At 34.7% G+C, this 17,144-nt stretch overlaps 1 protein-coding gene across 1 annotated transcript; it reads right to left on the reverse strand.

The window, feature by feature from the left end:
- Positions 1–836: 836 nt before the first annotated feature.
- On the reverse strand, positions 837–16,371 carry LOC111056843. The gene is made up of 6 exons (XM_039445348.1): positions 16,205–16,371; positions 14,066–14,240; positions 10,102–10,186; positions 6,812–7,126; positions 3,349–3,503; positions 837–1,008 (listed from the first exon to the last, which is right to left on the reverse strand). Exons 1-5 carry the CDS (start codon positions 16,361–16,363, stop codon positions 3,458–3,460), a joined length of 780 nt encoding a protein of 259 aa, XP_039301282.1. The 5' UTR covers positions 16,364–16,371; the 3' UTR covers positions 837–1,008; positions 3,349–3,457.
- Positions 16,372–17,144: the final 773 nt, after the last annotated feature.

Here is a 17,144-nt window from a genome sequence, read left to right on the forward strand (position 1 = left end):
AAGGTCCTTACACTATAAGGATCCGACACGAACATTTTCGATCAAATGCAATTCAAGATGGCGGCTAAAATGGCGAAGATTTTGTCAAAAACAAGGTTTTTCGCGATTTTCTCGAAAACGGCTTCAACGATTTTGATCAAATTCATACCTAGATAAGTCATTGATAATCTCTATCAACTGCCACATGTCTCAGATCTGTAAAAATTCCAGGAGCACTGCACCATCTATGCAAAGTTTGATTTTAGATTTCCAATTATCAGGCTTCAGATACAATTTAAACGAAAAATTTCAAGTCGAAGAGATTGAGCATGAAAATCTCTACAATTAATGTTCAGTAACATTTTCACCTAAAATTGAAAATAAGCCTGAAATTCGAGAAAATAAGATTATTTAATTGCAAACTGTTGGCAACTTTTGATTCCATTAAATCATTCACTATGAAGAAATAGCAGACTTCGTGTGTCTGCAGAGCTATTGTCCTGTCACCAGCTGGCTCAGATCTTAGAAAAGTTGATCAATTTTTTCATAACGGCAAGGAAAGTTGTGTGAGTGCTCCACACCAGATTTGGTAGCCTTTGCACAGCCTCAATGCCCATATGCAGATACTCGGTTTAAACGTGAAAATGTCAGCTGTTCGTTTAACTCCGTATAAAACACATTTTGATAAATGCAACAATATACACAAGTAAACGTTGTTCAAAGTTGAACGTAGTTACTGTTTCAGCATATGGCCCTTAGCTGGCTATTTCAAGGTTGTGAATACGATAGAATTGAAGTTATGAGTATATTCAACATATTTTATTCCATATTTTATTGATTGAGGAATGTTCACTCACTGTATTTCAAGATCTTGAAATCGACCGGATCAATGTATTTGGTCTCGACAATTTTGGCTGACTTTCCACCAGCTGGCAGATCCAACGGTGTCACTTTCACCCCATCCCTGTACAACACAACCAAAATTCCACCAACTCCCTCCAGAGTTGTTACCACTCTCAGCATAGTGTCCTGGAAGAAGGAATTGTCAATATCAATTATTTATCTAGTGGAATGCCTGGAATAAACTCTATTAATCAATTAAATATCTGTTCCATAGTGAGGTCCACGTTATAATGGCAGTGTTCGATTAAGTTTGATTTTTGGTCCTTCAAAAGTATTTCTTTAAAATGTGAATATTTATTATCTTAGTGATAATAATGTGAAATATATTCCTATGTTTGGTTTTAAAACATCTAAATTTGAAAATTTACATTGTGAAAATTTTGTGAAGTGAACAACTACAAGACTTAACCTATTTTGGACTATGTGTAACCTTATATAAATTTGGGAAATGAATAGCACAAGGCTTCCTTATTTTTTCTCTCCCTATAATTTTATGATGTACTTTTTGTATTAATTAATAATAATAATAAAGAAATGCTATTGCTATCCTTATCTATCATTCAACAAAGCGGATAGCGATATCTCTTTCTCGATTTTTCCAGATCGTCTTTCAAGAATGTAGAATATTGATCATTAATTAACAAAATATTTTATCTTAATGATAAAATTCATTATAGAATTATTGAAAAATATAATGTATTGATTATTAAAATATAAAATTGATTATTTCAAACGAGAATGAACCGTTAATATTACATCAATAAACCTGCATCAGCTACCGTCTATAGAAGGCATTGACAGGACAGAGGATCGAAAACGTTTTTCTCCTATTTTTCTCCACTGTTATTATAACGTGGACCTCACTATAGCAATTCTAATTACTCCTATTTCGATCAAATTCTCGTTTAAAGTGTGGTTCACATTCATAAAGAAGTGTTTCATTGTCTGCAATGGAGCTCCACAATCGCATCCTGGAGATGACTTTACTGTCGCAAGCACTCAGTCGATTCAGTACACTTTGAATTTAGATGTGCACTTTTAAACAGGGCGAAATTAAAAGGACTTACGGAAAAAAAACTATATAATATAGTGCGGTCCAAGAGGTGAATATATAGTGAGGTCCACGTTATAATGGTAGTGGAGAGAGATAGGAGAACAGCGTTGACGATTCTCTGCCTCGCCACTGCCTCCTATAAATAACTGATAACCGGTAAATCTCATTAATAACTGTTTGAAATAATCAATAATACTATTTTATTTGTCAATTGTTCTCATAATTGGATTTGAATATTTTTTTATTGAATCATATCTCTATATTTCGTGAAAACGATCTGACAACGTTACGCAGGTAGAAAAGGATAGCTCTATCTGCTTCTCACCGATAGACTAGGCACTAGGATAGCAGTAACAGCAATGTTAATAAAACACTGCCATTATAACGTGGACCTCAAAAGAAAAAGACGATAGTGGAAACCTCTTACTATATTGAGGTATGATGATATAAGGAAATTGACTGATTTCACTCCAGCAAGCTTAAGAATTATTGGAAAACTGGAAACTGGATCAAAGTTCAAATAAAAACTTCTAATTTGAATCTAGATATCAGTTTGAATTTGAATATGAATCTAACCTTGAATTCAAGTTTCAATAATTACAGAATGAATTTGAATTTGAATTTTTTTGAGTTTGAGTTTCAATTTGAATTTGAGTCTTTAATGTGTGAATATTTCCAATTTAAGTAATAATAATGTGGAATATTACTTTTATTTTTTGTGTAGTTGAGAAGTTGATGTTGTGGTAATTATTCATATTAAATAAAAATACAACGGAGTTGTCAAAAAACCACAGATTTATTGATAGTTAGAAAGACCGGTTTCGGTTATTACACCATTGTCAATCTCTGATGAAATGTATTTTCATATTATACTTCTTTTATGTTTGGCTTTGAAGAATCCAAATTTGAAAACTACTTTGTTGAAATATCCAATGACTGAAAATTCTGTGAAGTGTAGAACTACAAGACTTGGTGCCGGTTGCAAAGAAGCACTTGAATTTCAACCGTGATTAAGACCCAATCAGAGAAGCCGACTTTTCAAAAAAGCCTTCTCTGATTGATTTTCATGGAATCAATCACGGTTAAAATTTAACCGGCCTTTCAGCAACCGGGCCTTGACCTATTTTGGTCTATGTATAACCTTATCTGAATTTGGGAGAGGAATAGCACAAGGTTACCTTATTTTTATTTTTTTTAAGAGTTTATCAGAGATTGACAATGGTGTAATAACCGAAACCGGTCTTTCTAATTATCAATAAATCAGTGGTTTTTTGACAATTTCTAGTCTTTTTCATTCAATAGTTACCTTATTTCTTGTCTCCCTATCATTTTGATGATGTAATATTGTATGAATAAATGGAGGAAAGAGAAAATGATAGTCTCTATAATTGGATTTGAATTTGAATACTCACATGATCGTTAACACAGATCCAGACCTCAATTTTTTGATGATAAGGTATTCGTAGATGGTATCATAGTTCAACTCGTATTTATCATTGTCGAAATATAGCTGCACTTTCGTCACAGCTTCCTCCCATTTGTGGGATTCCATTCGTCTAGAATGCACCTTGAAAAAATATAAAAAAAAAATCTTGTTGAATATTTCTTTTCAAGGCCAATGCACATCAACCGGCAGTAGGTGTACATACAGTACAGGGAAGAAATATCAAACATCTGAATTGGAAATTTCATTTTAAAAAACTATGTAGTCTATAGGTGTTAAATCATTTAATTGGGCAACGTATTTCAAATTAGAATAGACACTCAACTCTTGCATTTTATTGACATCTACTCTGAGGGGATAAAGGAAAGGAAGACTCAAAATGGTGTGTGTTAAGCAGAGGCGGCCCTACATGAAGGCGAACAAGGCGGCGCCTGGGGCCCCGCGCTTCCCTGGGGCCCCACACAGAAAAAAAATTAAGAAGGAATTTTAAAATTGAATATTTCAATTCAAAATATCCTATATAATTTTTTGTAAAAATTTGGGAGAAGACAGTTTTGGGCTATGCCTGTTGTCTTCTCTCAATCATAGTATATTTATATAATTATGATTTGTAATTGTCAATGACATAAATGAATAAATTAAATAAAAATTCGATCCTATGTACACACTACTACTTTCAGATTATGATATTGTTACTCAACGCACTTGGAGTGGGTGGGCATCAACTATTAGCTGCTAGGCTAACTGTAGTTTCGGCTTAATGTATGGCTTGTATTTTTTTTGGAACGTTACAAAGGTTTTATACATTGTCTTCTGCTTCATCTAATAGATGGAGTATTCCAAAAAAACAAAACAAATATTACCCTTATTTGAAGCCTCTATCAGAAACTAGATGGGAATAAGAGTAGAAAGTTTAAAGCTCTTCGTATAACTAAAAGAGATTGCTGAGTGTTTAGAAGAAATTCCAGATTCTACTAATAATTCTGCTACTGCCAGCGAATGTAATAATGTAATACACTCAGAAATGAAATTCTTTCGTATGGATGATTTCATACTTTCATTGATTATTTGATACAATTTGTTGGTAAAAATTCGTTTATTAGTAAAATGTGGCAAAGAGCTGACATGGACCTAGATCAGCAATAAATAAATCACTTCGATAAGTTTCTATCTTGGTTGGCTGAGTACAGAAATAATGGCCTAGTCTCTGCAATGGTCAGTGCAAATGAGATTGTTGAAGAACTTAGTATATCAAAAGAGTTCAAGAAAATCAGAAATAGAAAAAAAAAATCAGCTTTTCTTATGAAGGAGGATATGATATAAGCTCAAATACAGAAGACCTTTTCAGAACAGATTTTTTCTATATTCTCATTGATAAAAATACTGAAAGCACTGAGTTGAGATTTATTGAGCTTAAAAAGTATGAATAGAGATTTGGGTACCGTATCTCTATAGACAAAATCACTGAAGGACAAATCTGATTTTAAGTTTCTGTAAACAACTTCAAGAGACGCTAACATTTAAGACAGAAACTACATCTAACTCCGACATTGATGGCGAAGAGCTATGTGAAGAATTAAAAATGTACTGCCGAGTCATACCTGTGGACTTTAAAATTAGTGAAGCAGTTAAATTACTGATTGAGAAAAACTTAATCGATGTATATCCTAATACATATGTTGCTCTGCGAATGATGATGATAAATTTATAGTACAAACATATATGTTAATTGAATCAGCACTTTTTTTCTAAGTGAATAGTTGACAATTATTTATTTGGATATTAAAAGGGGTCCACCGTTAAACTTCGCCTTGGGCCTAGCAAACTCTAGGGCCGCCTCTGGTGTTAAGTTGAAAACCTATAAAAAGTTATCATTTTTTGTCATAGTCATTCAATTTAAGCTGTTTTACATCCATGAAATCAAGCCGGTAAACAGCCGATTGTAGAACAAATAAAAATATGATTCTCATTACAGCATAATACTATACTGTAATAAAATCATATGTTTTCTTTACAGTCGAGTATGTTTCCTAGTTCCGAATTTGGAACAGCAAAACGGTTCCTGAAGCCGCCTTTTAGCGCTCCAGGTGGAATTTTTGTCATCTACAATCAAGAAATTCCTGATTCGAAACTTGAAAACTTGGTTATGTCAATAGAATGTTGCAAGTCATTCACGTCCAAGTAACTTACACTATTTTTGCTGCATGTAGTAATGTCAGCACAAGCAGGTAATGTTTTCTGTTTCTCAGTTATTCTTTTCAAGATTATTATGACAAGAATGGTGTAATTTAGTTGGATGTGAATGTCTTTTGCAGTGCTCGAATGAAATTCTAGTCTCGACTAGCGCCTCGACTAGAAACATCATTCTCGCCTGCAAAACGGAATTTCCTGTCCTTGTGACTTAAAATACTACAGTATTACATAACCTCTAGACTGTGAATTCCAAATTAAGGTTTAGAGCAGTTTTGGGCAAATGTCTGATGTTTTTACCTGGATTGTATTTGTATATGGATAAATAAAATAAATAAATATAAAATATGAGATAAAAAGAGAAGACAGAATGAGGAGACAGGTGAGGTAGAGAGGACAGGAGAAAGGAAGAAAGAAGGAAAATATGAGGAAGCAGAAGAAGGAGAATAGACATGACAGGCCAATCATAAGCAGGTTCAATATTTTGACGACTTTTGAAACCGATCAATCAATCAGTGTCCTACTAGGACAAGCCTCTAAACTCCCCTTACTCTCTCCTGATTGGTCGACACTTCCGAGTGACTGTTTTCGGATTCGGCCACTAGATAGCACCAGGTGCTGGGTCACTAATTAAGATAATCAATTCTCCGTTTGAATAATCAAACCGGTATTAAAATTTGATAGAAAAAGTAAAATAAGAGAAAGGAGCAGAATATAAACAAGAAGAGGATAATGGGAAGGAAGGAGAAGAAGATGGTGGATAAGAAGGAGAAGATATATGGAGGAACAAACGAAAGGAAAGCAAGGGGACGAACAAGGATAAAGTTATGAGTGAAAGGTTGAAAAAAAGATGATTACGAAGAAGAAGGTAAAGATAATGGATATGAAAAAACCGAAAAGAAGGTATAGAAAAATTATTATGAAACGTGAGAAGGGAATTAAGAAGGAGGAGTAGCAGAGAAAGATAGAGAAGTACAAAAATAAGTGGAAAATATGAAGGAAGACAGGATGAGAAATAAGTCGAAGAAGGGGACAATGAGAAGGAGAAGAAGAAGGAGAAGAAGAAGAAGAAGAAGAGAAGAAGAAGAAGACAGGAGTAGGAGAAGAAGGAGAAGAAGAAGAAGAAGAAGAGAAGAAGAAGAAGACAGGAGTAGGAGAAGAAGGAGAAGTAGAAGAAGAAGAAGAAGAAAAAGAAAAAGAAGTGAGAAGTAGTAGATGAATAAGAAGAAGAATGTACTTACGACATTGAATTCCCTTGGGTTTTGAGCTCTCTCTCCCACTGTGAGCCAACCTTCATTTTGACATCATATTCGTCAGCAATTCTCATGACATTGATATTATTTTCCGTGTATTGAACTGCTCCAGCATCATATGACTGCATATTTGGCAAGCCACCACTCTCAAATTGCTTCTTTATTCGCAGAGCATGCACTCGCAGAATATCCACCGACCATGTCTTTCGATCGTTCTCCTCTTTCTTATTAGCACTTGTCTCTCCATAATTCCGTCTTTTTTCACCTGCTTCCTCAACACCTGTTTCCTCCTGATCTTCGTCACTGGAAATGTTCATTACAAGTATTAGTTATACAAATTTCTGATTAAGTGGCTGTAATTTTAATCGTTTCAATATTCAATATATTCTGGCAGAAAAATACTAATGAATCCATTCATGGATGCAATGAAAACTCCATTATTAAAACTTACCCCGGCTGATGATCGATGCTGTAAGTCAGAGTGATTTCTATCTATAGGTTTGGGTGGTAAAAAGGTAAAGGTAAGAATTAAAGAATAGAGAAATGTAAATGAATCACTTGACCTCTGATGATTTATGATGTAGCCAGGCACTGCAGAGAGTTGTTGAATCATGTAAGGAGTTCTGATTCTCAATTTCACTAGGTATCATTCACTACTACTTTCGATATAAAAATACTCAAATTCTCACATGTACTTTAAAATCAATTATTACTCCCTATGATCGGAGACACGGAATTACAATTAATAACTCCCGATAGAAAATAGAAATCAACGAACGAGTCGAACTATCCTGTCAACGAAACCAGCTATGCAAACCGACTGAACTTAAAAAGTACAAGACAAACTTTGAACAATTTTATTATTATGCACTACAGTAAGGTCCACGTTATAATGTCAGTATTTGATTACTTTGATGTTGCTATCCTTGTCTATCATTTGACAAAGCAGTTGGTACTATCATTTTCTAGCTCCGCAACGGTGCCAAATCTGTTTTTGACAGTGTGTGAACATAATTAATTAAGGCAGAGAATCGACATGCTGTTCTCCATCTTTATCCTGTCATATAGAGTGTACCAGTAGACGGGGAAGATTGGAACAAACTACTCAGCGCCAAACTCCTTAATTTAAACGGCGTCAACAAGTATAGTCCAGTCCATACAGACAAAAAAAGGGGGTGTACTTGCAATTTATATTGTAGTTCTGACTTTTTAATATATTATTTGGGTACATAAGAGAGTCAAGAACCAATTTCTTCATGCAAAATTTCCTTGGCTAGATACAGGGTGGCCCAAAACCTCCTATTTCGGCTCATTTTCCAGTTTTCAGCTATTTCTGCCAAATCTCGTACGGACAAAAAATATGCTCTCACTTCTTTTCTAAAATATAAAATTATGATAAAATGAGATTATTCGGAACTCTCTATCTCCAATGAGTACTGAGTTATGATTTTTGAAAAGTGAGTGAAATTTGAAGAAAATCAATTTTGATGAATTTTAGTTTTGATCAACAATATTTCCGATTGTTACCATCTAGATGTATAATTCAAATCTATCTGGGCGTATTTTGTTGCTCTACAATCCGAGATCAGGTAGAGCGCTCTATCTCATATAGATTTTGAGAGGAAGATACCTAGCCAACTATGGTTCCCCATGTAATAGACAGGCAAGAAGAGAAGAGAGAAGTGATAGGGAAAAAGGGAAGGGAGAAAAGAGAGGAATAGTTACAAAAATAAAAGTAAGCGACTCCACTGAAAAAAAACTTATGAAAAAAATGCTGGAGCAGAAATCTCGAGTCATATATCTAAATGGAAGAAGAAATATTACTGTATGTCCAGTTTTTTATATCCAGTTAATACTTCCGCTGATCTTACAGTCAAATTAAATTAAATTAATTTAATTTCAAAGTTTTATAGCAGAGCTACGTATAGCTCTACTACATAAAATTAGTGTTGAATCTACTTATAGAAGAGCTATATGTAGCTGACAGAGCTATATGTAGCTCAAATTTTATATAGCTCGGTAGTATAGCAGAGCTATATAGCTCTCCAGCTACTTAGTGTAATATAGTATAGCTCTAGTGATGTCCACTTATAATGGCAGGGTTTGATTGGCAATGGTATTGCTATCCTTGTCTATCATCTTTATCACCTTTCTATAGTGAGTTACACGTTAAATGACAGTATTTGATTAACATTGGTGTTGCTATCCTTGTCTATCATCTTTGTATCACTTTCTCTAGTGAGGTACACTTATAATGGCAGTGGTTGAGTAGCAATGGTGTTACTATCCTTGTCTATCATCTTTATATCACCCTTCTCTAGTGAGGTCCACGTTATAATGGCAGTATTTGATTAACATTGGTGTTGTCAACATTGTCTATCATCCTTGAATCATCTGGCTATAGTGGAGTCCACGAAAAAAGTGGGCAAAAAGTTTCTGAAACTCAACTTTTGTATTATATTATAGAGTAGCCGTCAGGCTCGCTTCGCTCGCCATATCCGTCTAGCCAGGGGGCTCCACCCCCTGGACCACCGGCGGGATCATCCAAAAATAAGATCAGCATTTTCATTTGAGCATTTTTATCATATGTTAGGACGATCCAGTTGGGGGCCCCAGACAAACGTCTGGCTAAACGGATATGGCGAGCGAAGCGAGCCTGACGGCTAGTAATATAATATTCCCAGGAATAGCTCTGATTGACAGTAGCAGTGCCCAATCAATTTTTCCGCGATAAATGCATTCAATCTTCAACTTGGTGCCAACTTAACAAAGTCAACTCAACTTATGGCAACCTGACAAAATTATTAATTTAGTTACCAGTTATAACAGTTTCGAAGAGGTATTCTCTCTAGATTATAGTTCTATATTAACATTTTATGATATGGACATTTTTCAATTATAATTAAGAGAATAAGAAGAATACACATGCTAAAAGACGAACTTTAAACCCTTAGAAACCACCTAAAATATTGCCAAAAGATTTCTTAGGCGCCTCTAAGGGCCAACTGAACATACCGACCAAATTTGAACGTTTTTGGTCCGGTAGATTTTCGTTCTGCATGGAGTCAGTCAGTCAGTGAGTGCCATTTCGCTTTTATATATATAGAAGAAGAAGATGTTAAAAGAAAAAATATTATCATGATACTCAATTTCAATTTCATGATACTTGAGTGAATTCATATGTATGAATATGTATATATGAGTTTCAATGAGTAGGAGATCAGGATTTGTGAAATAATTCCAGTGCCTTAAACTAATGAGTGAATTTTAAAACTCACATTTCTAATTTCAGCAATGGATGTGGCATTTGGAACAGTTTGGTATTTCTCAAACTAGAGATCGTTTCCAATGTCATTTCACCATCTGAAAAAAATAAATGATGTAAAATACTGTTAATGCAGAGGAGTAGCTTGATCATCGAATTTCTACAGATGGAAATAAACTGGAAGTTGCATTTGTTCAAATGCTAATTAATGAATAATTATTATTAAACGAAAATCCCAATTAAATGCTGTTAATCACCTCGAAGACTTCTGCTACATGGGATTTTCTTTTAATAATAATTATTCATTAATCTTAGCATTTGAACAAATGCAACCTCTAATTTATTCCCATCTGTAGACTTGCTGGCTGCTTTGGCTTTGTATGAAATGAGCGTTGCTATCCAGAGATTGTCAGTTTGGTGTAAGGGTAAGCTTTGCTGACCGGCAATTGGGAGGTACTGGCTTAAGGTGCGTACAGATATACGCGCCGCGAACATGAGCAATTCACTTTTAATCAGCTGATTATATATGTATTTTCACAGAAACGTTAAGATACAGATATAAAAAGCTTGGCATCAGCTTATTAAAAGTGAATTTCTCATGTTCGCTGCGCGTAAATCTGTACGCACCTATAGAGAAACAATATCGTGAGTAGATATATCTCATGGTATAGGGCGTTTATATCGCAACTTTTAATGTTATCTCAAGCAGATTAGCCTACTGTCGATTTTTACTGTTTTGACCGGGTAAGAGTGTATGAACGGCACAATATGAGAGACTACCAGCGTCATAAAGCTTCACAGGAAAGAACTACGTGGACTACCAGCTTGAGATAACAGTAAAAGTTGCCACATAAACGACCTACACCATGGGATATCTACTTATGCTATTGTTTCTCTATGGTACTGGGTTCGATTCCCGGGCTGACAAATAATTTTTGTATAGTAGAGCTCATCGAATTTCCATCTAGCTGTTGTCAATATTTATAGTAGCAGAAGTCTTCAGGGTGATTTACAGCATTTAATAAATTGGGATTTTCGTTAAAAAAAATTTATTTTCCATAATTATCCACCATCTTTGAATGTTTCTCAAATGTATAACGTTTGGAATATTATAAATATAACCCTTTATTTTGAAGGAGGTAGGCCTATACTTTAACTATTCATGTTTCTGGAGAGCTTTATCCCCAATCTAGTCCACATCAATTTTTTATTCTTCATTTGGGAAAATATTTATTTCTATTTTTTATTTTTATCATTTTTTTATTTATTTATTTATTATATTTTCTACAAAGAAACACTGATTGGGAGAGAAAAACTAAGGATACTCCTTGTACTATTTCTCTCGCAAATTTAGATAGGTAACATTTTAAAAGTCCAAAATAGGTTTATGATTTCACTTTACCAAAATTTAGTCCATTTTCACTTAAAAACAACGAAAACTAAGATTTTTAAATTTTGACGGTTGAAAACAAAATAAAAAACAAAATTATCACCCTTAAATTACCATTAATTGGAAAATTTTTGAGTACCTAATTTTATAAAATTTAGAGCGAGAAAGAACACATATGTTTATCGAATCAAATTGTTGGTCGACACAATCAGAATATTGTCCTCCGATTGGCAGAGAATTAGCTGTTACTGGGAATTAGCCAATCGGAGGGCAATATTATGATTGTCAATAATTGTGGAGTGTAAAGCTGCGTACACATATACGCGCTTCCAACCCGCACCGAGCACACTCCGCCCACGTACCGCCCTCGTTCCTCCATCGAACTACAGTCGCTCCGCCCCCGCACCCATCATTAACGTTATGGAAGATGTTAGATCTTCTCGCGTTCCCCGGTCGAACCACTCTTGCTCCCCGGTCGATCATCAATCGCTCTGCTGGATTGACGTTCGGTTGCGGAGCAGAGCGAAAGTCTGTACGCACCTTTAGAATTTAGAGAAATTGAAGAAATGTGAGAAATTTTGGAAGAATACGGTATCATCATTTTGGTTAATGAACCTCTCAACCTTGTAGGCTACTCCGAAATATAGTCAACTAGCAGGTAACCTGTGCTTCGCAAGGGTCTATTTTAAAACTTAGAAAAACTGAAAACTTGACGTAGGTAATGAAATTTTGAAGAATTCAAAATAGGCCTATAAGAATCCTCGGTTGATTAATATGATTAATTAATATGATATGTAATATAATTTATTAATTGATATGCAACATTGGGAAGAATGGAATTTTAGTGAATCTTAAGCTATCCTTCGATAATCAATATCGTATAAGGGTGTAGCGTGAATGTTGATGTTGTGGAGCTTTGTCTATTCAATTATCGTATGAGGGCTTTTCTATTTCAATATCCCGCAGAAAAAAGGGAGAAAAATTGATATGACTTGATACAAGTAGGATTTTTCTCGTATCATCTGAAGAAGTTAATTGTAGAATTTTCTTTAACTCAACTTAATATAACCCACTCCTCTTTTATCAAGTAAAAGTAACAGTAACAGAAAGTAGTAATAGTACAGTAACAGTAACAGAAAGTAGTACTAGTACAGTAACAGTAACAGTAAGTAGTAACAGTACGTCTAGTAAGTAGTAAAAATCCTTATTTCTTACTTTCCTTGCCCTATTACCATAGGAAAGGAAAGTATTGCTTTCCGAAAAAAATCAAGGTATCCCAATTTCTAAATTTCTATACGTTTCAAAATCCCCTGAGTCTAAAAAAAGTGGTTTTTGGGTATTGGTCTGTATAATTATGTGTGTGTGTATGAGTGTGTGTGCGTCTGTGTACACGATATCTCTTCTCCCAATTAACGGAATGACTTGAAATTTGGAACTTAAGGTCTTCCCCCTATAAGGATCCGACACGAACAATTTCAATCAAATGCGATTCAATATGGCAGCTAAAATGGCGAAAATGTTGTCAAAAACAGGGGTTTTCGCGATTTTCTCGAAAACGGCTCCAACGATTCTGACCAAATCCATAACTAAAATAGTCATTAATAAGCTCTATCAACTGCCATAGTCCCACATCTTTAAAAATTTTCAGGAGCTCCACCCCATCTATGCAATGTTTGATTTTAGATTTCCAATTATCAGGCTTCAGATACAATTTGAACGAAAAATTCCAAGTGGAAAAAATTGAGCATGAAAATATCTACAATTAATGTTCAGTGAAATTTTCACCTAAAATTCAAAATAAGCTTGAAATTCGAGAAAATGTTATTATTTCAATTGCAAACTGTTGACAACTGTTGATTCTATTAAATCATTCACTATGAAGAGATAGCAGACTCCGTGTCTCCAGCGTCATTGTCCTGGCTTGGATCTTTGAATAGTAGAATTTAGATGCGCGTGAACACTAGCATCAGGTGATCAATTTTCATAACGGCAAGGAAAGTTGTGTGAGTGCGCCACACCAGATTTTTTTTCCTATGCTACGCAAGGATCTCAAATCAAATCAAATCAAATTTTATTTCGTCACAACAAAAATAATACAACAAGCATAATAATCCTCAATACAAAGTTGAAAAAAAAACATATTGATCAATATTCAAATCTAATGAAAAACTACTGCAAACTTGACCTACTGATATCTTGAAGAATTCGAAATAGAGGCCTATAGCCATTAAGAATCTATATTCAAAATTTTAAGTTAATAAGTCCAGTAGTTCAGACATGATGATGCACCATTCGTGAATTTAAACCATGAACATTAATCGACAAAATGTTAATTTTATCAACATTCCATCAAAATTTTTGGAGAGAAATAGTACAGGCTCAGCCTAGTTTTTCCTGTAATGTCATAATTGTGTTATGATTATAGTGTTTTATAATGAATTTCTCATGAAATACGATGAAAATTTCGTATGAAATACGATAAAAATTTCCTACGAATGAATCTCCCATGTTATACGTGCATAAGCCGATTCTTTATAGATGTGTCAATGCTCCAATGATTAAGGAATATAGGTTTTCTTGAACTCACTGTATCGCAGAACTTTCTTGGTTTTCGGATGCAAATATTTGATTTCTTTAATCCGCTTGGATACTGATTGATCAGGAAAAACTTGAGTTCCAATCGTGATTCCATCGGGATGATAAATTAGTGCTATTTCCTTCAAGGCTACATTGTAATTCACCACTCTTAGAAACTTATCTTCCTGTAAATCGAATAAAATTCTATAAACAATGAGTTAGAGGAAAATTCAGATATATGTTAGATGGAAACATAAAATTTAATAGAATGAGCGTTGATGGACATTGTTATTAGTAACACAATAGTTTTTGTTTTTGCAATAAACGGTGTCGTCCGGTGAGCGATCTCCGATGAGCGATTCAGCAAAAAATTCTCCACTGAGCGATCCATTGTTCAGAATAACAATAAGGATAGGCAGACGCTAAGGATTGGGAGGACTTGGGTGTCATTAATCATCAGGAACTGTGACAGAGGAAGGCTAAATGGGTAGTGTCGTGTGTATACTCGCAATAAGATAATATTGATGATACTGATTGAATCAGAACTTCAGAGCCTTCCATAAAAACTAATTCTATTGTGTTATCTGAATCTTTATGGAATGTTTGGAATAAAATGTGGGAGCCATTTATAACGATTGTAGATTGGCATAAAATTAAAATTTGTGATTACTTATGAATGTGAAGTATTTCACATAGATTGCTTTAGATGTGAAGTTGATCTCAAATATTTTTGATATCTGTGAGATACTTAATACATCTATTTGCAGTAGTGTTACTCATTCACTTGATAGAACTTGTTGGAATTGTGAATTTTTATGGACTATGAATATGAATTTATTGAATTTATATGAATTTATTTGAATTTATATGAATTTATTGAATTCATATGAATTTATTATGGACTATAATGGACATGAATTTGAACTGTTTGAAACAGAAAGTTATTCCATCTTTGCTTTACAATTATTACTGATTCCTTTTTATGGAAGGTGGTAGGTACTGATTCAATCATCATCAATGTAATATCGTATTGCGAGTATACACATACGCTTGTAGCCTGCCTCTGTCACTGTCACAGATGATTAATGACACCCAAGTCCTCCCATTCATAGCATCTGCCTGTTCTTATTGTTATTCTGAACAATGGATCACTCAGTAGACTGCTAAACCCCAGAATCGCTCATCTGAAATCGTTTATCGGACGTAATAACCGCATTAAACAGCCGAGAAAACTTCTATACTTCCAAAGCCCGGTCTACACGACAACGATATTAGCGCAAACCTGCCAGGTTTGCGCTGAGTTTGCGTCGTGTAGACGCAAGACGTGTAGACGGGAGATCGTTGTAAATTTCTGAGGTTTGAAAGTTTGTGCTTTCTTCGATCAATCTCAGCCAGGTTTGCGTCAATTTTTCTAGGAAACGATTATGTCTCATCTATCCATCAAAACCTAAATCGCTTCAAAATGAAGATAGAGAATTCGCGATTTCAGATTCGGATTCAGCACCCTCAAATTAAATATGTGCGAGGTCAATTCTCAAAAATACTCAAACAAAGAAGATTTTTCAATGGATAATAATTATCTTATTTACTCTATAGTAGGTAATAGATAATTATTCGCTCTTCACTTGATAAGCAGTATTCTTGATTATTATTATTATTGAGGAAAATGAGGAGAAGTGGTAGGAGGAGGAGGAGGAGGAGGAGGAAAGTTGGAGGATGAGGAGAAGGAGGAGGAGGAGTAGGTGTTGGTGGAGGAGAGGTAGTAGTTGACGGGTGGTGGGTTGAGTAGGTGGAGAAGGAGGTGGAGGAGGTGGTCGTGGTGGGGGAGGAGGAGGAGGAGGCTTGAGTTACTATTCATCTCAAGTTTATAAACACTTCAAAGACTTCGTATAGAATTTATATATGGTTTAGTTTATAATACAGGTTTGTTTTAAAGTTGGTGTCGTGTGAACAGAGGTTTGAGGAAATTTGGCTCGAAGCCAGATTTGCGTAAACCTGGCTTTGAGCCAAGTTTGCTCAAATATCGTTGTCGTGTAGACCCGGCATTAAACTTCTACAGTTTGTTTATTCTGTGACAAATGGTGAACAATTAAAATTGAAATAATTCCATTCAATAATGATAATTATGGTTAATGGATAATGCTCTCACCATATTCTTTTGACAATTCCAAAGCTCTTGTTTGAGAACTGTGAAATACTCAAAGAAAATTCCTCTTTTATTCAAATCCACTACCTTATCTTTCTCATCCAATCCCTTCAAATTGCTGTATACTTTGGTATTAAAAGATGGATGAATTTTATGGTCCATCTTCCTTCGACAACTTGAAAAAAAGCATTGAACGACATGAAGTTGCAAGAATTAATTATTTCTATGTTCATAAAATCTTACAGTTTTATGATATACAGTAGTACTTCAATAATATATAGTATCACGTCAGGGGACCGAGCATTGCTCTGGAGTGTAAAAGCATAGCAAATCTGTAACGGAAGATTGAATTTATAGATTATATTTATTTATTCATTTTCTCAGTCGTACAATTATTTTTACAGTTATATGGGGAGGCACAACAGGCTTATGCCCAAAACTGTCCCTTTTCAAATTTATACTGAAGTCCAAATCAAAATCCAGTTAAAGCTTTACTCATCAAAATAACAGTTTATTCACACTTCGAAAAAACAAACACATCATCAATTACTAATAGATATACTATAAATTCGATTTGGAATGATATACTATGTTCGCTACAATAAGCAGCATAAACCTGGTCCCCGACTTTCTCGAATTCGAAAATAAATTCTACCATATTTTTGTACCATTTTTGTACCTTTTTGTACCACCAAGAAAAATTTTTGTACCCCTCCCCAATTTGAAAAAATCGAATTTGAAAAGTCGGGGTACAGGTTTATGCCTCTCCCCGACTTGTTCAGATTTGAGCGAAAATCATACCATCGTGGTCTCTGATTTTTGTACCATTTTGTACCACCAAAAAAATTTTTGTACCACCACCCATTTTGGGTACAAGCGATTGAAAAGTCGGGGGCGGGACCCCGACTTCAGCAAAATGCAATGAAACCCATACCAAATTGAA

The sequence above is a fragment of the Nilaparvata lugens genome, unplaced genomic scaffold (genome assembly GCF_014356525.2).
Source record: "Nilaparvata lugens isolate BPH unplaced genomic scaffold, ASM1435652v1 scaffold6685, whole genome shotgun sequence".
Classification (NCBI taxonomy): Eukaryota; Metazoa; Arthropoda; class Insecta; order Hemiptera; family Delphacidae; genus Nilaparvata; species Nilaparvata lugens.

What these genes read in the sequence shown, in the direction of transcription:
- LOC111056843 (XM_039445348.1), bottom strand. Translation starts at nt 16,363, where the DNA reads ATGGACCATAAAATTCATCCATCTTTTAATACCAAAGTATACAGCAAT. An exon ending in GGAATTGTCAAAAGAATATG is followed by an intron (nt 14,241 to 16,204) that starts GTGAGAGCATTA and finishes TTCGATTTACAG; the next exon opens with GAAGATAAGTTTCTAAGAGT. An exon ending in ACCCAAGGGAATTCAATGTC is followed by an intron (nt 3,504 to 6,811) that starts GTAAGTACATTC and finishes TATTTTTTCAAG; the next exon opens with GTGCATTCTAGACGAATGGA.